The 24574-nt window shown below is 35.0% G+C and overlaps 2 protein-coding genes across 2 annotated transcripts in view; both read left to right on the top strand.

The window, feature by feature from the left end:
- The window catches only part of LOC144975078 (protocadherin Fat 4-like), a 181129-nt gene that overhangs the window by 81518 nt on the left and 75037 nt on the right, over positions 1-24574 (top strand). Inside the window, exons 31-41 of the mRNA XM_078918777.1 lie at positions 3533-3693; positions 4290-4447; positions 13023-13132; positions 15812-15925; positions 17658-17809; positions 18252-18426; positions 19043-19226; positions 20060-20165; positions 20921-21155; positions 22136-22292; positions 24140-24298. Coding sequence (XP_078774903.1) covers positions 3533-3693; positions 4290-4447; positions 13023-13132; positions 15812-15925; positions 17658-17809; positions 18252-18426; positions 19043-19226; positions 20060-20165; positions 20921-21155; positions 22136-22292; positions 24140-24298 — 1711 coding nt within the window. The remainder of the gene's footprint in view (positions 1-3532; positions 3694-4289; positions 4448-13022; positions 13133-15811; positions 15926-17657; positions 17810-18251; positions 18427-19042; positions 19227-20059; positions 20166-20920; positions 21156-22135; positions 22293-24139; positions 24299-24574) is intronic.
- LOC144975079 (uncharacterized) lies at positions 5140-9267 on the top strand. The gene is made up of 2 exons (XM_078918779.1): positions 5140-5638; positions 7700-9267. The coding sequence occupies exon 2, from the start codon at positions 7731-7733 to the stop codon at positions 8562-8564; it is 834 nt and encodes a 277-aa protein (XP_078774905.1). The 5' UTR covers positions 5140-5638; positions 7700-7730; the 3' UTR covers positions 8565-9267.

Below are 24574 nucleotides of genomic sequence, written 5' to 3'. Positions count from 1 at the left end.
ATGGATTAAGTTAAAGGAGGATAGTAGATGTAGTTTCCTTAGAGTGTCAGTAACCAAAAAAATGAAATATGGATTAAGTTAAATGAGGATAGTAGATGTAGTTTCCTAGAGTGTCAGTAACCAAAAAAATGAAATATGGATTAAGTTAAATGAGGATAGCAGATGTAGTTTCTTAGAGTGTCAGTAACCAAAAAAATGAAATATGGATTAAGTTAAATGAGGATAGTAGATGTAGTTTCTAGAGTGTCAGTAACCAAAAAAATGAAATATGGATTAAGTTAAATGAGGATAGTAGATGTAGTTTCTAGAGTGTCAGTACCAAAAAAATGAAATATGGATTAAGTTAAATGAGGATAGTAGATGTAGTTTCCTAGAGTGTCAGTAACCAAAAAAATGAAATATGGATTAATTAAATGAGGATAGTAGATGTAGTTTCTAGAGTTCAGTAACCAAAAAAAATGAAATATGGATTAAGTTAAATGAGGATAGTAGATGTAGTTTCTTAGAGTGTCAGTAACCAAAAAAATGAAATATGGATTAAGTTAAATGAGGATAGTAGATTAGTTTCTTAGAGTGTCCGTAACCAAAAAAATGAAGTATGGATTAAGTTAAATTAGGATAGTAGATGTAGTTTCTTAGAGTGTCAGTTACCAAAAAAATGAAATATGGATTAAGTTAAATGAAGATAGTAGATGTAGTTTCTAAGAGTGTCAGTAACCAAAAAAATGAAATATGGATTAAGTTAAATGAGGATAGAGATGTAGTTTCCTAGAGTGTCAGTAACCAAAAAAAGGAAATATGGATTAAGTTAAATGAGGATAGTAGATGTAGTTTCTTAGAGTGTCAGTAACCAAAAAAATGAAGTATGGATTAAGTTAAATGAGGATAGTAGATGTAGTTTCTTAGAGTGTCAGTAACCAAAAAAATGAAATATGGATTAAGTTAAATGAGGATAGTAGATGTAGTTTCCTAGAGTGTCAGTAACCAAAAAAATGAAATATGGATTAAGTTAAATGAGGATAGTAGATGTAGTTTCTTAGAGTGTCAGTAACCAAAAAAATGAAATATGGATTAAGTTAAATGAGGATAGTAGATGTAGTTTCCTAGAGTGTCAGTAACCAAAAAAATGAAATATGGATTAGGTTAAATGAGGATAGTAGATGTAGTTTGCTAGAGTGTCAGTAACCAAAAAAAATGAAATATGGATTAAGTTAAATGAGGATAGTAGATGTAGTTTCCTACAGTGTCAGTAACCAAAAAAATGAAATATGGATTAAGTTAAATGAGGATAGTAGATGTAGTTTCCTAGAGTGTCAGTAACCAAAAAAATGAAATATGGATTAAGTTAAATGAGGATAGTAGATGTAGTTTCCTAGAGTGTCAGTAACCAAAAAAATGAAATATGGATTAAGTTAAATGAGGATAGTAGATGTAGTTTTTAGAGTGTCAGTAACCAAAAAAATGAAGTATGGATTAAGTTAAATGAGGATAGTAGATGTAGTTTCTTAGAGTGTCAGTAACCAAAAAAATGAAATATGGATTAAGTTAAATGAGGATAGTAGATGTAGTTTCCTAGAGTGTCAGTAACCAAAAAATGAAGTATGGATTAAGTTAAATGAGGATAGTAGATGTAGTTTCTTAGAGTGTCAGTAACCAGAAAAATGAAATATGAACTAAGTTAAATGAGGATAGTAGATGTAGTTTCTTAGAGTGTCAGTAACCAGAAAAATGAAATATGGATTAAGTTAAATGAGGATAGTAGATGTAGTTTCTTAGAGTGTCAGTAACCAAAAAAATGAAATATGGATTAAGTTAAATGAGGATAGTAGATGTAGTTTCTTAGAGTGTCAGTAACCAAAAAAAATGAAATATGGATTAAGTTAAATGAGGATAGTAGATGTAGTTTCTTAGAGTGTCAGTAACCAAAAAAATGAAATATGGATTAAGTTAAATGAGGATAGTAGATGTAGTTTCTTAGAGTGTCAGTAACCAAAAAAATGAATATGGATTAAGTTAAATGAGGATAGTAGATGTAGTTTCCTAGAGTGTCAGTAACCAAAAAAATGAAATATGGATTAAGTTAAATGAGGATAGTAGATGTAGTTTCCTAGAGTGTCAGTAACCAAAAAAATGAAATATGGATTAAGTTAAATGAGGATAGTAGATGTAGTTTCTTAGAGTGTCAGTAACCAAAAAAATGAAATATGGATTAAGGGGCGGTTTGGGTCTAATTTTTAGGAAAATCCTTCAAAAATTTGATTTTGAGATTTTGGTGAAAAATGATATTTTATTATCTTAGAAATAATATAATTGAAGTCCAAATTCTTAAAGTAGACTATAAAGGCACGAAAAACACAGTCAAAAATGGTACAGGTAGTAAGAAATGTGTGAAAAACGGGAAGCCATTTTGCTATTTTCTCAACATGTCATTTTTCTAACGGTATGGGAAACTGTGTCAAACGTTTCTCAGAATCTATTCAATGAAATTGTCTGAAAATTTCCACAGTCATCACACAGATAATGTATTGTGTCACCATAGAGAGATTTTTTTGATAAGATTTGTGAATTTTAAATTATAATCCTAAATCTGAATTTTTTACATCAATTTTGTCATAATATTTTGATTCTCAATTTTGTAATGATCTAATAAAAATTCCATAAGCTAAAGCCGTAAAATCTATCTATGGTGACACACTATGGTACAATGTTGACAAGAGGGAAGAATATGGAGGTCATTCCTTCATTAGTTTTTGTGGAACGTTTGCCACAAGATTGTTATATTTTTTGATGTCAGACCCCAAATTAGGTCGCAAAATGGGTATCAACACAGATAATTAAAATTTTTCACCATAAATGTTGTTTTTTAACCTATAATGACGATACAGAATGATGAAAACCGCCCAATATAGGTAATTAAATTTTTTTTAGAAAAGACCCAAACCGCCCCTTAAGTTAAATGAGGATAGTAGATGTAGTTTCTTAGAGTGTCAGTAACCAAAAAAATGAAATATGGATTAAGTTAAATGAGGATAGTAGATGTAGTTTCCTAGAGTGTCAGTAACCAAAAAAAATGAAATATGGATTAAGTTAAATGAGGATAGTAGATGTAGTTTCTTAGAGTGTCAGTAACCAAAAAAATGAAATATGGATTAAGTTAAATGAGGATAGTAGATGTAGTTTCCTAGAGTGTCAGTAACCAAAAAAAATGAAATATGGATTAAGTTAAATGAGGATAGTAGATGTAGTTTCTTAGAGTGTCAGTAACCAAAAAAATGAAATATGGATTAAGTCAAATGAGGATAGTAGATGTAGTTTGCTAGAGTGTCAGTAACCAAAAAAAATGAAATATGGATTAAGTTAAATGAGGATAGTAGATGTAGTTTCTTAGAGTGTCATCAACAAAAATCATTCATTTCTTGTCACTTCAGCTTTAAAATTGCTTTTTAGCATCTGGTTTACCCGACATAATACTGCTTCCGGCTGATGGGTCACAAGTTGTATTTGATTTTTTTCATTTCCATTTTTAATCCAGCCACTTACTCTCCTACTGTGAGTGAATCGGAAGCCATTGGTTACTTGGTACAAACAGTATTAGCCAATGACCCAGACTCTAACCTGGATGCCAATGGACAAGTCATCTACACATTCGCCAGTCCATATGCAGATTTCAGTCTGGATTCTTCCAATGGAAAGGTACGTTTGGTTGGGGTCTTTTGACCTCCCACCATTGTGGGGTGGGTAGATAAGTGTTTGCTGTGCCTTCTGTCTCTCCCCCCCCCCTCCCTTTTTTTTTTTTTTTTTTTTTTTCTCCATTTTACTTTCTATCTTTACTTTGGAATGAGATTACTTGGTTTTGTCCTAGCCCTGGCCTGAGTATTTGCCTCAGAGGGAAATATTCAGTTGTATAGCATTAGTTTCTGTAGATGATACCTATTTTCGTTGATCATCTCTCCTTTTTGCAGTGTTATAGTTATTGTTTTTCATATATTTTGTATTTTTCCTACTGGGATCCTGTGCTTGTGTTTGGATGAGACTTTTAGATGATCTCAAAAAATTTACGTTGATAACAAGACTCTTGTAATCTAATTCTGTTCCCGATTTGAACCTTTCCCCTTTGTCATCATCTCAGCTTGTTTTTCCCATACACCATCCGAATATGGAATTCCCTGGCCTAATATATCAGAAGTATGAATGGCCAAATGGGATTGGACCAAAAACTGATATAGTAGAATGATGTTTACCCCGATAATCAAAAGGTCTATAACGCTATCCGTTTTTCCACCCTATAGATCACTTTAGCCAAAACGTTGGACAGAGATGCCGGTACTACCACCCACAAACTGTTAGTGGAGGCAAAGGATGCCACAGGTGCTGTGACAGCAACAGTTTCAGTCACAGTGTCAGACGTGAATGACAATGCCCCTGTCTTCAACCCCTCAGCATATTTGTATGTATTTGTTCTTTATATAAATTCTCTGACTTAAAGAGTTTGTATTGCATTTTTAAAAGTTTCAGTGTTGTTCATTGACATAATTATATAAAATCTATATAAAGCTGTAAGTGATCCAATTAATGCCAACTGGCCCTAAATCCTTAAACTTTATTCACCCATGACCATTAGTCTGACCCCATCCTGTGTCATTTACTTAAGAGCATTTCTTCTCTTTCTCAAGATTCCATTTCAAGATGATGTATTTTGCTGGTCTAGTTTATTTTCCACCTTATCACTCATTTAAACAAAAAGAAAATGTTTCAGCGATTTTTATCATTGCTAAATCGAAAATAAAAGAAGTTTTGTCTATTAAACATCAGAAAATCAAACATTTTAGGAATAAGCAAAAGCCAAAATCTAATCAAACTCATACTATTTATAGTCATTAATCACTCTGAATTACATTATAATTTTGCATCAAAACGATCATTAATCTGAAAGTTTCAGGGAAAAAAATGAACAATCCATTTGTCATAAGCCATATATATGAGCATGGCACAGCTCTGCCCTAACCAACAAAAGGACAGTATCTCTCAAAAAATCATAAAATCACTTTTTTCACTTAATTGACACTCTGGGACATAGGAAAGCTCAAGTATTTTTGAAATTAGATAAAAATTTTGCTTGAAACAGTATCCTACTTAAGCCACAGCGTCATATTTTCGACTCTGAGCGCTACTTCAATCGCCTCACATCAGGCTGACCACCTGATACCTGATACCCTTGCTCTCGGGAAAAACGTAATTGACCGTGACACGATAGGTATGCAAGCCGGACGTTGGCGTGGCATGCGCGTGTGGTGCAACACTGTGATGCAATTATTTGCTTTGAAAACCCCTCTTTTGCCCCCTTCCCCCCACCAAACCTTCAGAACGATTCATTTTATTTTCATTATTCATGTTATCACCACGTTCAGATTTGTTTCTGTGTAATTTTTATTGTTTCTTGGTTTTCAAGTTGGAAAATAATATTAGTTAAAATACGACTGCTTATCGCTCTTGGAATGATATCAAATTTGATGTGAGTGATGTGATTAATTTAATTAATAACTCTGGTTTGGATCCATGAAGTTTTATTTTCTTTCGTGATTCCCTATTTTGAAGTCTTTGTCTTTAATATAAGTTTTAGAATAAGTTCGCGATATGAGCGATTTAGGGATAAATGTTAAATATTCACATTTGTGCTCAAATGTATTATCTCAATGTGTTCTCGGGGGAGGTGGGTAGGGGGGCCTGCGCTTAAGAAAAAAAAATCTATTTATTGCCATTTTTATCTACAATGTTTTAAGCGTTTTAATGGAAGTTATCATACAGAAATGTTTTATTATTTGTTTATTCCTTCCAAAATATCAGGTTACATAAATAAGAGACATAAAAAAACTACAATGGAGCATTCACGGGATGTTCATTTAAACCACCTAGATAGACTGTGTTGGATTTGTGCACGATTCTCCTTATCAACAAAAGAAAAAAAGTCGGGACGAAAACATTTTTTGTGTGTGGGACATAGAGAAAATATTTATCTTGTTTTTGGTGTAGATGTGACTGGTGATTGTGAAGATAGACACCCTAAAAATATTTGTAGAAAATGTGTTGATTTAGTCAGATCAGTTAAAAAACGCTGCTCTGAGTCATTGCGCCAACGAGCTATTGACATTGCGAAACAAAATGGAACACTATGGTGCCCCTTTAAACCAGACATAATTATCGATGACTGTGTGGTCTGTAGTCACACGTTATCACTGGATGGACGCTTTAAAAAGTCAGAGGATACGATAGTATCCAATGACTCTATGGAAATGACCCAGTCAAGCCATGAGGAATCTACATTAGAGGAAGATCACCGTGAGCCGTCACAATATGAGGAAATATTAGAATTTGAGTGTCAGCCTACATGCAGTCGATACTATAACGAACAAGCCACTATTTGGAGGCCTTTCGAATCTTCTACTCCATTGAAAAAGACAAGTGATGCTGCAACCGCTATGACACCTCAAAAGTCCGATGAAATCAATACATTGCCGAGAAAACGTAAGCATGAAGAGGACAATATCACCGAAGCTGAAAAGAAAATAGCTTTGAAAGTATTAAAAGCAATGTTTAAAACGAATCCTGTTGCCACGTTCAAACAAAGAGGGGGGAGCTTTTCCATAGTGCGAGTGAGTGTGCCTCGAAAAGAAAGTGAGAAGGCAAAGACACCGACCAAAAGAAAACGTGTCAAGCTTTTGCAAAGGATCAGAAATGTCATTGCCGGTGAGAATGATGAGTCTATAAATGTACAGACGGCATCTGAATTAAAGAAATTACCCATCAAAAAGAGGCGGATTATCGCTGAGCGTGCTGGCATCAAGGACAAAGCATTCATTCCCCATGATGACACTTTGGCAATGAAGGAATGCGTGGGATTATCCTGGAGACAAGTCAGGAAACAACGAAAGTTTCTGAAAGGAAGGGGAATAAAGATGAAAATGAAGGAGCCAGTCGAAGTGCATCAAAAGAAATAACGGGGAATATGGTGACCGTGGAAAGCATGAATTTTATTGGTGACGAAGACTTGACAAACGAAAAACCATTGCCTTCGTCAATGATATCAGTACTTTGTTAGAGGGTCTTTTAGATTCATACAATAGTAAAGATCTCATTTCATCACACAGTGACACCATCCCAGGTGATGAAGTGTGGTTAAGTTTGGTGGGGACCACGGAAAGGACTCATTCAAATTGACCATGCAGCTTTTGAATGTAGGCAAACCAAACACAACAACAAATACCGTAGTGATAGGACTGGCATATATCAAGGACAGTTACGGAAATATAGAACTAATGATGGAGAAGATAGAGCCCCAGATCAATGACATTCAGAACAATTTAAGATGGAGAGGTAAAACTACTGTTATTTTCATCAATGGTGATTATGAGTTTCTGACCAAAGTGTACGGTCTGTCAGGTCCCCAAGGCACCTTTCCATGTCTGTGGTGTACACAGCCAAAACGATATTTTAGTTCAAGAGCAGAAACCCCATTTCCACAAAGAACACTAGAAGGGATAAAGGAAGACGCCTCGTGCTTGATGGAGAAGCATAATGGAGATAAAAAACACGCACCCAATTTCAACAATTGCTTGAGATGGCCATTGATAAACATTGAACTTACACACGCAGTACCTCCATACCTTCACATAATGTTAGGGATAGTCATCAAGCACCATAGACTTTTAGAACAGGCAGTAGACAAGTTAGACATGAGAATTATCACGGATGATAACAGGAATCTATCGCAAAGAGGGAAAAGTTTGAAAATATTTGGAAAGAATTGGCGTCATAGAAGGGATTTGAAAAAACAACTGAAAGACACAAAAACATGCTTGATCCTTAGTCGTACAGAAAGGGACAGACATAGATTTGAACTATCGTACAAAAAATTGAAAAGAAGTTATAATGCATTAGGATTTGAAACCCTCAGTTCAAGATCTGGCCCAATCTGCTCGAGTCTGGATGCGATTTTAGCCAGACACAAGATAACACCCCAAGCCTATCATAGTCGGGCCTTTGTCGGCAACCACTGTCACAAGTATTTGACTGCGGAAGTCAGAGGGGCCTTATTAGAAGCTGTTGTGGAAGAAACATGCAAACACACATGCAATTTATTAACAATTGACTTGGCTGGGGAAATCAAAGCTAAATTCACACAACTGAACACCCTATACCAAATTGTCCATGATAACATTTTGCATTCCAAGCCTATAGACAGAACCCAGTTACACAAGACACAAGAAAACATCGATAATTATCTCCACTTTTTTAGAACACACTTCACAAACATGATCATTCCAAAACAACACATACTGGAGCACCATTGCGTTCCATTCATGGCCAGATTTGGGTTTGGTCTTGGGCTCCATGGAGAGCAAGGCACTGAAGCCAGTCACCAAATCATAGGAAAATTGGACAAAAGAATGTGTGGTGTTAAAAGTGACACTAAAAAAATCAAGCTCATCATGGAAGCAAATATTCTCCATACATCACCACGACTACGCAACCAAGGAAAGTCACCAAAGAAAGCGAAAAAAAAGTAATAAGGGAAATTCTCAATTATCTTTTAAAATAAAACAAACTGATGCGCACATTTTGATAAAGTTAACTATTATGAATAAAACTTCATATTTGGATTATTGAAAATTATTTGTACAAAGTAAGATTTTATAAGATTGACAATTCCAAGATTATTGTGAAGCTAGCTTCAGTAAACCTCTATGCAGACTTTCAAAAAATTCAGTAATGGGATATAGATAACTACTTCAAGAGCATTTTTTGGATTAACTATGAACTTCGCAAGAGAAATTGAGGGTGAGTTATAATTGTAATAGTTTTTAAGAGTAATATAAAACAAAAAAAATCAGATGTCCACGGATTCATTGTCTTGTAATCGACACTTTAATTGAAAAGTGTTAATGATAATCAGTTTAAAAAATGACCTACATTTGTTTCGTTCTAACTATCATTCCATCATTCATACACTAATGAAACTTCTCATGTCATAACCATACATCATTACTAACAGTTTCCACCCTACATGCTTTCAATGGCATGTTTTGATTTAACGGGAATGCCCAACTGTTGATTGCATACAATTACTATAACATGCATGTCCAGCAAGCGCGCCGTTCGTTTTCTCGCCGAAACTGGGTGAGTCATCACCTGGCACATCTGGCATCGCTTAACCGCGGTAGGGCTGTGGGGAGGCCGCGGTATTAAAGTATCGCAATTTGGACACTGTGAAGCCCCATCTTTAACCAACAAAAGGACAGTATCTCAGACGGTCATCTCCGCCCCGTAAAGTGGACTGCGTCCCTCATGAGCATGACGGTGGTGACAACCAATAGGGCATGGCTTGACCATTTGAAATGGCTTGGGAAGTTGACATCACTACTTGCAGGACTGCCAGATGGTCATATTCATGACCAAATTGGCCAAGATTGTTCACAATTAGAATAGGGCTTTAAAAAAAAAAAATCTTTTATTTCCTTTTTTTCACAAACTACTTTTTCATTAGTGAAGTCGATCTTTTTAAAAAAAACACAAAAAACGATGAGTTTACAAGGCAGAAGAACGTTGGTTCACATTAGGGTGTATTTGGATGCCTTTGATTTTGAAATTGGCCACGGGTTACGTATGCGTGAGTAATAGGAGTGGAATGCATAATGTGATAAGTGCAACGTGGGAAGATATAACATTTTCTAATTCGATGATTTATTATCAAGATATCGAAAACAAAGAAAAAAAATTACTTTTTTCTTTGGAAGGGGGGGGGGGGGTTGTAACTTATCAAGTCACACAGTAAATACAGTTTTTTTTTATGTTGAAACCTTTTGTGTTGACAGGTTTGGAACAACAGTAACAATAAATTTTGCAAATAATAATGTTTCCCTCACATAAAATATGTCATTTTGCATGTTAATTGCTACTTTGTTCTCGCGAAAAGCTATGAGCAGAAAGTTTGCCATTAAAAGAAATATCTTATGTCACTGTCTTTCCCTGTCCACCCCATACAACCATCCAAAACCTTTGTCATCACTATCATGTGTAAATTCAAAATGATATATAGCATCTCTACAGTCCCGGCTGTGAATTAAATTTAATATTAATTTCGCGTCAAAAAATATGTCTCAAGTTCCAATCTCATCATTAGAATAAATTTGATACAAAGAATGATGAAATCGGTCCACAAATAATGGAGATGTATTTTTTTTTACGAAATATATTATCAAAGTCATTTTTCATCACAAAAGTCTTCGTTTTGTCACAATCAATGTTAAAGATTTGAATCTGTAAATATATTATATAATATATATATATATATATATATATATATATAGAGAGAGAGAGAGAGAGAGAGAGAGAGATTGAGAGAGATTGATTGATTGATTGATTGATTGATTGATTGATTGATTGATTGATTGATTGATTACGCTGGAGATCCAGCTTGTTAAAAATAAGACCTGGTTTCATGTTATAGTTTGTATTAGTTCAATGTTTATTATTTCTGACCACTTTTCCAATTATAGTGGTCCGAATTTTTCTTATGCTTTACAGTCGATTAAGTAAGGAGGATTGTTGAGTTGATAAGACTTTGCACTAAAAACAAAACGATCCGGGTTTGATGCTTTGGTCCTGTATCTGATATCTGGTGTTTTTGGTTTTTATTTTTTTTCTCTTGAGAAATAAACTTAACCCATTGCTCGATTCGGAGTTGAGGCCTTGATTATCTTGGTCATTATATTTTTCCAAAGAAGCAAAAAATATAAACAAAACACATCCAATCCAAAAACGAAACAAACCATCAAACAAACAAAAATAAAACCCAGACAAACAAACAAAAGGTCCCAAAAAATTAAGACTTTAGATGAATAGAAGCAGTTGTAAAAATTGTTTTATGTAGTTTTTAGGACTGGCCAACCGCGATTAATTATTATCATCACAGGGACAAATATGTCAGAGTTGAAAAAATATTGTATTCAAAATAAGTAAATGTTTGAGTAACCCCCTTTCCCCACCTCTCTCCCCTAATTTGCAATGAAGACAATAAACTTAAGTGAATAATAAAAATAATAATAATAATAACACTTTATAGATAATTTATTCATTGGCTTGATTGATCTCAGCAAGCAATTGCCGACCGCAACCTTACAGACAGCTTAGTTTGATGTGATACAACGATCGTTTGTCGATCAAGTTGTCATGATTTCTCTATCCTAGCTAGCTGCTGACGTTTGTCGATCAAGTTAGTTGTATTTTTCTATATTCTCAACTTAGATACTGTTCCAACTTGAAAACAAAAGCAAGATTTCTTATAGCCTTAACCAATGTTAGCAGTATCTAAGTGGTACTGTAAAAGTTACTGCTTGTTTGTGAAAACAGGGCGAGTCATTTCATCGCAGTTAACAACAAACGTACAGATTGTAAGGCAACGTAACATACTGCACTTTTGGTGAAAACGGACAAGGCATTTGCATTGTGGTTAACCATGGGTGAACAGTATGTGAGACAGGCGTATAAGATACTGTCCTTTTGTTGGTTACAGGTAGAGTTATTTGCATGGCTTTAACCAAGAAAGAACAGTATCTCAAAATATTACGCGGCATATTACGTCAATGAAATCGCTGACTAACAGAAAAACGCAATTTATCATTGGCTATTATTTAATGTTTGATGACTTCCACTATGTAATAGAATTAAAGAGTTATGAATGAAAAAACTAAATGTGTTGATTGGGGCAAAACTGGTTGGATCTGGGTCAGCCAGATACTGTCCTTTTGTTGGTTAGGGCAGACCTATAGACTAATATAATGAACTTGAACAAACTTGATTTAAATAAAAATAAATAGATTTAATTGCAAGGAATAAATTTATGAAAAATCTTACAAAACTTATTGATTTACTGATGGTGACTGCATGTTAATGTTCGTTTGTTTTTTTCAAATCAGTAAGTTCCAACTATAACTTGTAATTTACTGCTGAAAATCTGAAAAGGTGCCAGACAAAGCAGAAAGAAAAATACAAGAAAAAAAAAAGTCAGCCTGCCTTGACTGGGGATCGAACCCCAGACCTTCTATTTACTGGTCAGATGTGCTACCATTACACCACAGATGGTACCAGATAGTTTGGGCGATTTAATATGTATATTCTAAACAATGATGAACACTGGCTGCATTTTTAATTGTATTTTTTGTTTGCTTTGTTTTATACACACCTCAGATTTTTATCTTGCACCAGTGCCTGCTCCCTAATTTAAACTTACTGCTTCTTCTTTTTCTTCTTTAAGGCAGATCCTTGTTGAACGTAGCCCCTAAACACAGTGAACTCTTTTCATCTGTGCCAAACGTCCTGCTTCTGTAGTTGTTGTTCCCATTCATTCTGCTATGTCTTGCAACCACCTCCTCCTTGGCCTCCTTCTGTTCCACTTACCCTTGCAGGCACTCTCCATGCAGAGCTTATTTATTGTAGGGTGTCTTTTGTCTTTTGATGTGCTGCATGCAAAAATTGAAAAAAAAATAAATGTTTTGGCTTGTAATGTTTTACTTCAACTATTGATGAATTAAGATGACCTTTTAAGTTTTTAGAAATTCTTTGAAAAATTAATTTGGCATTTAGATAATGCAATATTTAATAATTGTACTCAAAGTGCTTTACAAGGAGTCCCTGGCCAACAGCAACACTTAACATGAAAACGAGACATCATGCCTGCGAGTATATGTTACAATATTTTTCGACAGAGACAATGCTGTAATCAGCCAGGTACTTATTTTACACCTGACTACTGCAGAGAGTGTGAGTAAAGAGCCTTTCTTAATGATTCACCTTTGGGGTGCTGAGAGTGGTACTCAAACCCGGGACTTACTGATTAAAAGGCGAGTGTCATACCATTAGACCACAAAGCTGCATGAGACCAGAGACCTCCATTAAATGCACAACAGCTAAGGTGTACTGATTACTTTGCCATTTCTAAAATGTTCATATTCTAATACATTTTTCAGGGGTTCCATTTCCGAGTCTGATCCCAGTGGGACGACTGTTTTGACTGTTGCAGCTACTGATGCCGATGATCCAGCAACCAACAACCATGGAACGGTTGCTTACACTTTGTGTAAGATGGGACTTTTTTATGACTGATTGATATACCATGAAGCAGACAGCAACTAAAATTAGCAATTCCTTTAACAAGAGGAATAACATTATTATATATGGCTCATTGTTTCAATGTGGTATGATGTTGGAATGACCTAGATGTAAAAATCATCACGCAAAATAAACAAACAAAAAACCTTGAGCATTTAAGCCCTTTACAAGGGGTCCCCAGTCAACAGCAATATGTAGGATGAGACAAGATATCTGTAAGGTGCTATAGCAATTTTGTCCCCGACAGAAGCAATGCTGTTAACATCTAGGTACTCATTTACCCCTGAGTAATGCTAATGCGACAAAATATGAGTAAAGAGTCCAAGGACTCAATTGTGCTTTGCTCAGAGCGGCACTCAAACTCAGGACATACTGGTACGAAGGCGATTGTCATACCACAAGGCTACATAGTCACATGAGGAAATATAAGTTTTGATGGTTAAGAAAAAAAATTCACTCTCTTCATTGAAATTATTTATTTTAACTTACTGCCTTATGCATGAAGGGCAGCATTTATTTTAACTTATATCCGTAAATTATGTTTAAAACTTCATTTTCAGAACTGGGATCAACCCAACTTGATACTGTTTTGAGACCATCTATCACATATGTGTTTTATTCAACTCTATTTCATGTCGTAAAGTTTTCAGCATTAAAAAAAAATTATAAAGAAATTATTTCCGTGGAAAAACTTTGAATCATTTTTGTGGCACTAGAAAAATTTGTTGGGTCCCATAAGATTCATTGCAGAACAACTTCAAATTTGGCTGTACATGAGAACATTTTAAAAGGCCCCTCTTTCCTCCACTATCCCCTTGATCACATAGATTAAAAGGTAGAATCAGGGTCTGGTTCAGACATAGTAGAGATACTTTGCTAGAGACAAGAGCTGTATTCTGCTACATATTTCATATGACTTGAATGAAAGACACAGACTCCCAGTAAACAGAGAAAAATCAAATTTTATCAGTCAAAAACCACCGTATATCGAGCTAAAACTTCAACAACAACAAAAAATAAAAACTAACCTCATAGAAGAAACAAAAACATGGGAGTATTTTAAAAGGCCCCTTCACCCTCCACTATCTTCCTGACCACATAGATTAAAAGGTAGTATCTCGGTCTGGTTTAGACACAGTAGAGATACTTTGCAAGATACAAGTGCTTTATTCAATGAGAGGCAAATAGATGTCATTGTTCGTTTTCATTCTTCAGAATCAAATACAAAAAGAAATCATAATGATAAAGATAATAGATATGAATAGTCTTGTAGCACTTTATCTCAGATTTGCATTGCTCAAGGGGCTTCACAAAGCTTCATTTGTTCCTTAAGCAGGCAATAGGGAACCAGGTTTCCATTTCAAACAATAAAAGTTGTCTGTTGGGCGTCTTTTATTTATTTTTTTTTTTGCTATCACTTATACATTGTTTGGCTTTTGGGTCCTAAGATTCAAAGGGACTACCATACTTTGATAAAATAAATTATAAATATTATACTGCTTTCTCATTGTAATGAAATTGCTTGCCAATGAATCACAATACATCCGATATACATTATCAATCTATGACCAGCTTCATGGTCTTGTGGTATGCCTCTTTGCTTCTGAGCAGCAGTTCCTGGTTTGAATCCTAAAGTGAATGACTTAAAAGTTATGTCTATGAAAAAGGCTCTTCACTCATCTTCTTGCACTATACTTAGGTATAAAATGAATTCTTTGTAGGTAAAAGCGTTTTCTCTATTTAAAAAAACCAAACCATATAAAAGTACTGGACGTGTAAATTCTCAGTCAATTAACTGAAATCAGTCAATTTGTCAAATTCAAATATTTTAAAAAAGGAAAGAAAGAATTCACAAATCGTAGTCGAATGACCGTAAAGTAATTAGGAGTGTTCCACAGCACTACGCATAGCTCATGGGGACCGTTTATGTTAACGATGTATATATTGCCAAGGCTAAGTGACACTTTTTAGAAAAGGCGTGTCTGAACACATCCCAGGGTATTTTCACACATCCTTTGTTAAATTATTTTTTCACTTTCTAAACCCGTCGTGATCCCAACGGTAGCCAATTTTAATTGAGCCGCCATGCGATAAATTTCACTGTTTCATCTAAGCCAAAATTGACCACATTTACCTGGCGTGTCTTAAAAGTATTAAAAAGTAAAATACGAATGCCGGAAGTGCGATATGTAGACACATTGAAATCGAAAGTTAAGATAGATTGCTACAAGCACATTTCGATTGCCTCACTTTGTAAACAATCTGGTTGACCGTTTCTTCACCGATTGGGTACTTAATTATAAGGAACAATGGTAAGTAGTCTAATTAATTCCCGCGCAAATTAGGACATTTTCTGCCATTGTTTTGCTCAAGTGAGCTTGCTGTTTGCTATTCATCTCAATTCTTTGGATATTTCTGATACGATACGAAGAGTTTCCGTAAGGTTCAGTATCAGTCAATAGTACTTATAGGCATCATGTCTATGTTCAGTGTTGCTGTGACATAGTATTATGTTATATATTTCTATTGTTAATATTGTTAAAGGAACAACTCTTCCATCAAGTGATTGAATGATAATATTAAAACGCTCATTCTAATTAGACAATTAGAAAATTCCTTATATAATATAATATAAATATTTTCTCAGCTGGTACAGGGAGCACTGACTTTGCTATAAATAGTGGAACTGGTGTGATTACAAGTGCAGCAGGAATGGATGCAGACACAACGCCATCTTATTCCCTGACTGTCACAGCCACAGGTTAGTCTTTTGAAAATAAAAGATTAAAGGGTGACAGATCATCATCATCATCATCATCATCATCATCATCATCATCATCATTATTATTATTATTATTATTATTATTATTATTATTATTATTATTATTATTATTATTATTATTATTATTACTAGTAAAAAGCCCACAATTTCACGGGGAAAGAACTATTTTCATTCAATATTGCCAGAATCATTTTCTTGATTAGTTTGATTACGATTAGATGCACATTTTAATCGATGTGCTTGTCGTCGCTGGCATGCTTTATTCAGCATGATTTTAGTTTATCAGTCAGTAGATATCAATATCAATAAGTCGCAAGTCTTTACCACGCTTTACTTGGGAGTGCTTTGCACTACATTCAATACTTCACAAATTAAAATGGCGGCCGAGAATCAAAACAATGGTCAAATTAGGAAATTTTAAACTTTCTCAAATCTATCAAGGTTTGTTCTAGAGTTTTTAAAACGCTTTTATATGATGACAAATTGAATAAATAAACGCCTTACAAAAGATCAACGGTGAAAATACATATTGAATGAATACTGGGGATGTAGGAGCTTTCGGAATGTCTCCCCTTTACTTAACTTATGGATCAAATGAAAATCTGAAGCAGACGCGAAAAATATCAAGTCCCCGAATTTGTCTACTTTTGGTTTGCTCGGGCTAGAAGCTAGACAGAACCAATTGACAGTTTGCCGAAACGTTTAACTAAATATTTCCCAGGGCAATAATTATCACATCGATGGCATAAAAACGACAGTAATATCAGCAGTAATATTAGTTGATGTTGTTAATCGGTGAAACTTGTTTAAAATTTCTGTAAATCCGAATACCGTCATGTGATCAAGTGAATTATATCACTATGAATGCCACGATTTGCTGAAAAATGCCAATCTGACAGTTCCTACCAGTTCCCCCCCCCCCCCCCCCCCCTTGCTCAGAAATTTCTCTACTTGATGGACACACCCCCCCCCTTTTTTTTTTAAAATTTACTTCCACGCAACCACATTCCAAAACACACATACACACACGCACACACATAAACATACACGCAATGAGAACACACTACTACATAACAACACTGATCACTGCTAAATCAACACAACGGAAGTAAGACTCTACTGGACAGATAGAGTTGAGGGTGTGGCCATGAGAGTGTTAGTGTCTTCGGTAAATTTTTTATGATATCTTTTTGACTTAACGAACTTTCAAACTGACTTTAAATTATAAAAGGAAATCAAGTTATCTGTTTATCTATCTGTAAAAAATACATTTCTATTTTTCAAATCTTTCAGTAGTGTTGTGCGCCGTATCAATTTTTTTATTGACTCAAATAAGCACAATGTTCTCCACAATACTATATTTTTTAAAGAAAGGATTATTATTATTATTAAATTAATTAATTATGCCTTTCCGCCACGACATCATACGACATTGTCACCTAGGAACTCCACTAAAGAATATAGACAACTCATCAAACAAGATTTATGATGTCAACAGGAATCACCCATGTTGTCCAAGTGAGCAGATTGGGGGTTGATAATCTTGCTCAAACCCGGGACCTTCCGGGTCCTAGTGTAATGCCTTAACCACTCAGCCACTCCCCCCCCCCCCCAATTATTATTATTATTATTATTATTATTATTATTATTATTATTATTATTATTATTATTATTATTATTATTATTATTATTATTATTATCTTGTCATCAGACAGTGCCGGTGGTGCCTCTGCCAAGTCCTCTACCACCAATGTCGTCATTTCAGTGAATAAAGTCAATCAAAATGCACCAGTTTTCCAGGGTACACCTTATGCTAGAACTATCACAGAGAATCAGCTAAACATTGGGGATGAAATCATAAAGGTAGGACTTAAATTCAAGTAAATATTAAGCTGCTAGAAGCTGTGCACTGTAAAAAGTAATCTAAAAAATATGTATAACTGCTTCAAAAGAGAACAAAATAAGATTAAGTCCAAAATTAATAATATAACAGTCTCCAAGTTGAAATGTTAAAAGCCTAGTCAGATGGCAGAAACGTTCTTGGCACATCAAATCTGGGAAATGCAATGTCTTCACCATTGTCTTTCCCCGACTAGACATACCAATAACTTTTCTGCTGTTTATCTGGATTTATCATAAATAACATATTAACATTTTAATTGTTTTATTTATTTTTTTTATAACCTGAAGAAGGGTCTGAAATGTTACGTTTTCAGTATTTTTTTCTTTTTTTAAAATACTTTTTGGATATTGTAATGTTTTGTTTTCACAAAAACAACTTGATAATTTTTTTCCATTTTATCAGGTGACAGCCACAGATACTGACAGTGGGGTCAACGGAGATGTAACCATTAGTTTTGCTGTATCTCAGTCCAAGTTTAACATAGCACAGACTGGCAATGTGGCCAGTATCACTCTGGCTCAGGCTCTGGATTTTGACAGTGGAGATACATCATTTGAAGTCACAGTACAAGCTGTTGGTAATAATAATAATAATAATAATAATAATAATAATAATAATAATAATAATAATAATAATAATAATAATGATAATATTAATAATAATAATAATAAAATATACTTTATTCATCCAAAAAATGTAAGTTCGTTTACAGATGTGGCATGCATAAAAATGTATAAATATAAAGTTAAAAATTTATGGCGACAATATATATATATATATATATATATATATATATATATATATATATATATATATATATATATATATATATAATATATGTGTGTGTGTGTGTGTGTGTGTGTGTGTGTAGAATATAAATGAAGTCACTCACATATTTTTGGCCGATACATATGTTTTGATGATTTCATGTCGTCAATCGGCATTATGTCTGTGTGCTTTTTGCGTGTGTGTGTGTGTGGTGTATACATGTGTGTGTGTGTCATGGAATGTGGTTGCGTGGAAAAAAAAACAAAAAAACGAGTGTCATACCACAAGACCACATAGCCGCACAACTGATTGGCTTGAGTTCCCTTGTAAAGCATTTAGTGCATATTAAGTAGATACTATTAACATATTTTATTGGCCATGAACAGCATTGTTTCTGTCAGTAAAAAATATGTTGTGTATTTCAGATGGAGGCACTATACCAAAACAAGACACAGAGAAAGTGACCATCACTGTCAATGATGCCAATGACAACAATCCATTGTGTACCAGTGTCATCAATGTAGCCAAAGATGAAGGGTTGACCAGTGTGGCTACCTTATCCTGTAGTGATGCTGACGGTGCAAACACATTGTCTTACACTGTGGACAGGTGATTTCATAGATTTTGCTTTTCTTTTCTCCTCCTCCTCCACCTCCTTCTCTTCCTCCTTTTTATTCCTAAATTTTCCCTGTTGTATCAGTCTGTATAGGATATCTGTGTGCAACTTTGTTGTGATGATTATATTATTTTAAGATTCACAACTGGGCGGGGTTCCTGACCTCCCATAGTGGGCAGGGGGGTACATACTGTGTCTTCTATCCCCTTATATCTGTTTTCCAACATGCTTTCTGTCTTTGTCTTGGAATGAGATTACTTGGTTTTGTCCTGGTCCTGGCTGAGAGGGAAACAGTTGAATGTATAGTTAGTTTTGGGAGATGATATTTTTTTCATTGTAAATAATCTCTCTGTTATGCACTGTATTATGCTTTCTTTATATTATATATGATTTGTACTGTGCTAGTGTCTGGATGAGACTTTTAGTGATCTCAAACTAAGTACTTTGATAGAGTGCTTTTGGAATCTACATCTGTTTCTTATTTGAACCAATTCCCCTTTGTTTTCCCTTTTCTTGGGTGCTTTATTGTAATTCTAGAACTTTTTATTCCGATCCCATTTTCTTCCTTTTTACTGGCGCTGATATAACCTTAATGTGTTGCAAGCGCCGTAAAACCCTTAAAAACAAACAAAACAAAAAACGAGATTCACAAATGTATATGCTTATTATTAATGAGCAATGTAAATTATTAAAATTGCCATATTATTGGCAATACAGATTTATTATTGTTAAATATAATGCCTTAATTATAGGTTTTATACACACAAAAATAATATATCCACAAAAGCTGACAAATTTTACCTGCTATTGTGTAATTTCTCTTCAGCATCAGCCCCGGTTCCATCACAGCCCAAGTGACATCATCTGGTGTGGTGACAGTTACATCTGCCTTAGATTACGAGACATCTGATAGCTATGTCATCAAGATAAAGGTTAGAATCATAGCCAGTGGGTTCAAGAATTCATGTCTGTTGAATATGAGCTTTCCATCTGGACATCGACATCCTGGTTCTTGGTCGAAGCCTTCCCCTGTGGGAAGGAAACTCAATCTGTTTCTTTTATTCCTGCTCAGATAACTTGAGATTTATTTGATTTCACCTATCCAGAGGTAAAGATCCTTTGTTGAATTGGAGACAGAGGGATTTCTTTACATGTAATTCACCTCCTAAGGCGAGTGTCATATCACAAGACCAAAGAGAGCAGTTACAGCAATAGGATTCTAGCTTTAGCAAAGGCCAAATTGTATTACTGTTACTGTGTCTCTTGGTTAGATATGACGCCAGGTTAGACTTAAACGAACTCTGAATAATAAAGGAAAAGTATCTCTCTAATTTTGTATGGGGGGGGGGGGGGAGTTGGAATGCCTGTAAAAAAAAATACAACTGTTAACATTAATCTTTACCTCAATGGCTTAAGTGAAAACAATCTTTCATTCAGTTATCACTTAGGGGTCCCAATAGCTCAGCTGATGGAGCTCTCACACCACAAGCAAAAGGAACAAAAAAAAAATTTGGATTCCTTTATCCACTCAGGAAGTGATTGAGTAGCTGGGTGTGTTAGATCTGGCAAAAAGTTCTTTGATACAGATTTTACAGTAACAAGTAAAAACTCTTGGTCCATGGGCCCTTTTAAAAAGTAAAACCCAACTTTGCAGTTTAAAATAAACGTCTTTCTTCATTTATTTTAGGTGGAGGATGATGGAGTACCTAAAAAAAGTACAACTGCCACCATCAATCTTTATGTCAATGACTTGAACGACAACAACCCATCATTCAGTGGCACCCCATTCAGTTTCAATATTGGGGAAAGTGATACAGCGGATGGCACCACCCTTCTCACAGTCACTGCCAGTGGTAACGATGGGCCTTCAGACGTCGTCACTTACTCCCTGACTGGTACTTCTAACTTTGACGTCACTGCAGGTATATTGTCTGTTACTTTCTTTAACTTGAGCTTTTGCGCAAAATCCATTAAATGTGCTCAAAACGCTTTCCAAGAGGTCCCCAGCCAACAATAACATTTAACACGTAGGACAATAAATAACACCTGTAAGGCACCTTTACAATTTTTTTGGAAACAGAAAATGCCATAACAAGCCAAATACTTATTTTATAACTGAGTGCAGTGAGAAATGTGAGTAAAGAGCCTTTTCTAAGGACTCAACCCTGAGGTTTGAAGGCAAGTGTCCTACCACAGGACCACAAAGCCACACAGTGAATGATACAACAATGAAAGACATGCATTCCCCCCCCCCCACCCCACCCCATTACATAAATGAGCCCAAAACATTTTGGGTTGAAAATAAGTGCATGTCGATTTTGCTCCAAACTGCCCTAATATGCGATAAAATGTATTTCACAAACAGGATTGTAATATTGCAAAAGTTATGAACGTTTATCTGGGTCTTCTTTTTGCACTAAAATCTATAGTATTAGTTTTAAAAAAACAATTCCTTTTAAATCATCTCTCTGTTTCGAAACATTTGTTTCTATTCATTTTAAAAGTATATCATACTTTGTAAGCATTTGAGTGTATCCTTAATGTATCATTTGTTTGTGCTAGATAGAACTTATAGGTAATATCAAAATAGGCACAGTGATGGCATTGTCCTGGATTCCTCTGTAGACTACTTTAACGCATCCCCTTTGTCTGTGGGGTTCATAAATTCATAAATTCAGATCCACAACATTTCCCTCTATCATTATCCTTTTTACTGGCACTGAAATGACCTAAAAGTGTCACTAGCTCAAGAAAACTGTAAAAATAATAAAATAAAATAATGTTGTATTTATAAAATAATTTTGTTTCATGGATACTTGATGATGTTGTGAAGCCTGCTGCATGTGATTTGTAATTCGTGATACAAACACAATTATCCTGTTTTGACTCTCTCCATTCCCAGACTCTGGTAAGATTACCTTGAAAGGCAGTGCTCCTGATAGAGAAACAGTGGGTGCCTCTACAACATTCCAGGTGTGCGCATCTGATACTGCCAACCCAACCATAAAGAGTACCTGTCAAACTGTTACAGTCAACATAAATGACGTCAATGATAATAAGTAAGTTTTGTATCTTATACCCCTTTTTAATACAGGATTTTAAAGAATGATCATGCCCTTCCACGCAGCATTGTTAGATGTCATTGCCTGAGCATTCCATGAAAGAATATAGATAATCCATGAAACAGGAATCACCCATGTTGTCTAAAGGAGCAAACTGGGGGTTAATAATCTTGCCTAAGGAAAAAAATTGAAGTGTCTGAAGCCGGATTTGAACCCAGAACTTCTGGATCACTGTGCAATGCCTTAACCACTCTGCCATCTTGCCCCCCTACATGATAAAGTTTCCAAAACAATCCATTATATTTATCTTATGACGGGAAATGGGCGATCGTCAATCATGGGAGAGACAGAATTAAAACCCCTCAACAATCAATGATATGAGAGGCTTCTGTTCAACTCTGGATGTTATGTAGTTGACATGGAAGATAGATTAGAATGGAAAGACAGACCAGAGACTCCCCAGCATGCTATGACAATCTGCGTTATGGCACAAGATTGAGGGGATGTAGCTCAGCTGGTCCCTGATTTAGATAGATAAATAGATAGATATTTCTTGATATTGATGTACACGAATCTTTAGAGTCCTCTTGAATTGTATTAGTATTCTCACCTCTTATTCTTATTACACCTACAACACATAAAACTCCTCAAAACTGGGGGAGAAGTTTCTCCTGCAGCAAGAGAAGGCACTGAGTGGCAGCGAATGGGCTTCAGTCGAAAACTGCCTAACGGCAAAATCGCTTCATAAGTGGGGACTTTCTACCTGTCCAATATGTACCTGTTGTGGTAACAAGCCCGAAACCGCAGAGCATCTAGTTGAATGGTTTTTTTGTGACAAAGCTTCCAGGTGGGTTTGCAATGGTGCACAAGTGCGGTAAAGAATTTGCTGATTGGGTTGATTACCATAATTTAGTACAGTGTGAGCACCATTAGAAGCTGCTGCTCTGATGATGCAGTGAAGTGCTGAAACAATATTGTAGGTGTAGTAAGAATAAGGTGTTAGAATACTAAGATAAATAAATAGAAAAATAGAAACCTTATCAATATCTGGACTATAGAAATATCTTTATTTAAAGAAATATTATGGGTCATTTTCAATCACGATTTTGCAGTTTTAAGAACAAGTAGGCTATCCTTTATAATAATAGGGTTTTGAAAAAATCATGTGATTGGCGTTTTTAAATGTTTTTTTTTTAGACCTCTTTTATTTTAAGATTATTCATTTTTTAAGATTATAAGATTTAGCATGGAACATTGACATTGTTGTGTGCTGAGTGACTTGTTGCTTAGACATTTTTTTAAAAGTGTGAGAATGTGAACATATGAGTTTTTAAAACTTGTGAGATAGCCCTTGTGCCATTAAAAGCCATTGAATTATAATCTGTAATTGCTATGTGTGTTTTTAAGGAATATATCTACTGGAATTTCTAAGTCAACAATATATGCCTTTATTGTGAAATGATACTTAAATACTCTGCGGCTTTTTGGTCTTTGGACCTGTAGGTGCAAACTTGAGTCCTTGGAATAGACTCTCTACTCATATTCTCTCACCGTACTTAGATGTTAAAATGAGTATCTGACCGTTAACACCCTTTTCTATCTGTTGAGAATAAAAAAATTGTAACATCGCTTTATAGGCGTCATGTCTTGTTCTACATATTAAGTTAAACTGTAGCTAGGGACCCTTTATAAAGCGCTTTGAGCATGTTAAATGGATATTGCACTCTAAAACAACTCAATTTATTATTTATTTATTTTTATATTTGTTTAGATACTCGGGGTAAGTGTTGAAAGTGTCTATAGATGGAAATGTTCACTCTATTCTTTTGGCCTACAATTTTCAGACCAATATTCAACCCCGCCGTTTACACTGCCGATGTGAATGAAGGCACTGGCACCACTACAAGCATAGGGCAAGTCACAGCTACAGATGCTGATATCTCTGCTGGTTTCAAAACAATCTCTTACACCATCACTGGTGGAAATACAGGAACTGCTTTCAGGTAAACTATATATAAAGTAGTTATAGGAAATATTTTATTTCAATGGGAAATTTTTCTTCAATGAGCATCTCAAGGAAAGACTCTAGGGTACTCCACATAACATTCATAGGGCAGCACCTCAAAGTGAGCAAGGGTGAGGTTTGTTTGATTAACACAAGGGATGTATGTGTGAACCCAAAACCTTCAGATTACAAACTGAAGATCACATTGCTTTGCCTTGCTGCTTTAATTCATTCTTTGATTAATTATTTATTTCTATTTCCCTTTTTTTTTTGT

This window comes from Berghia stephanieae, chromosome 6, assembly GCF_034508935.2.
Source record: "Berghia stephanieae isolate SIO BIC M18660-M18661 chromosome 6, UCSD_Bste_1.3, whole genome shotgun sequence".
Classification (NCBI taxonomy): domain Eukaryota; kingdom Metazoa; phylum Mollusca; class Gastropoda; order Nudibranchia; family Aeolidiidae; genus Berghia; species Berghia stephanieae.
This window is presented reverse-complemented; position numbering and strand designations above follow the sequence as displayed.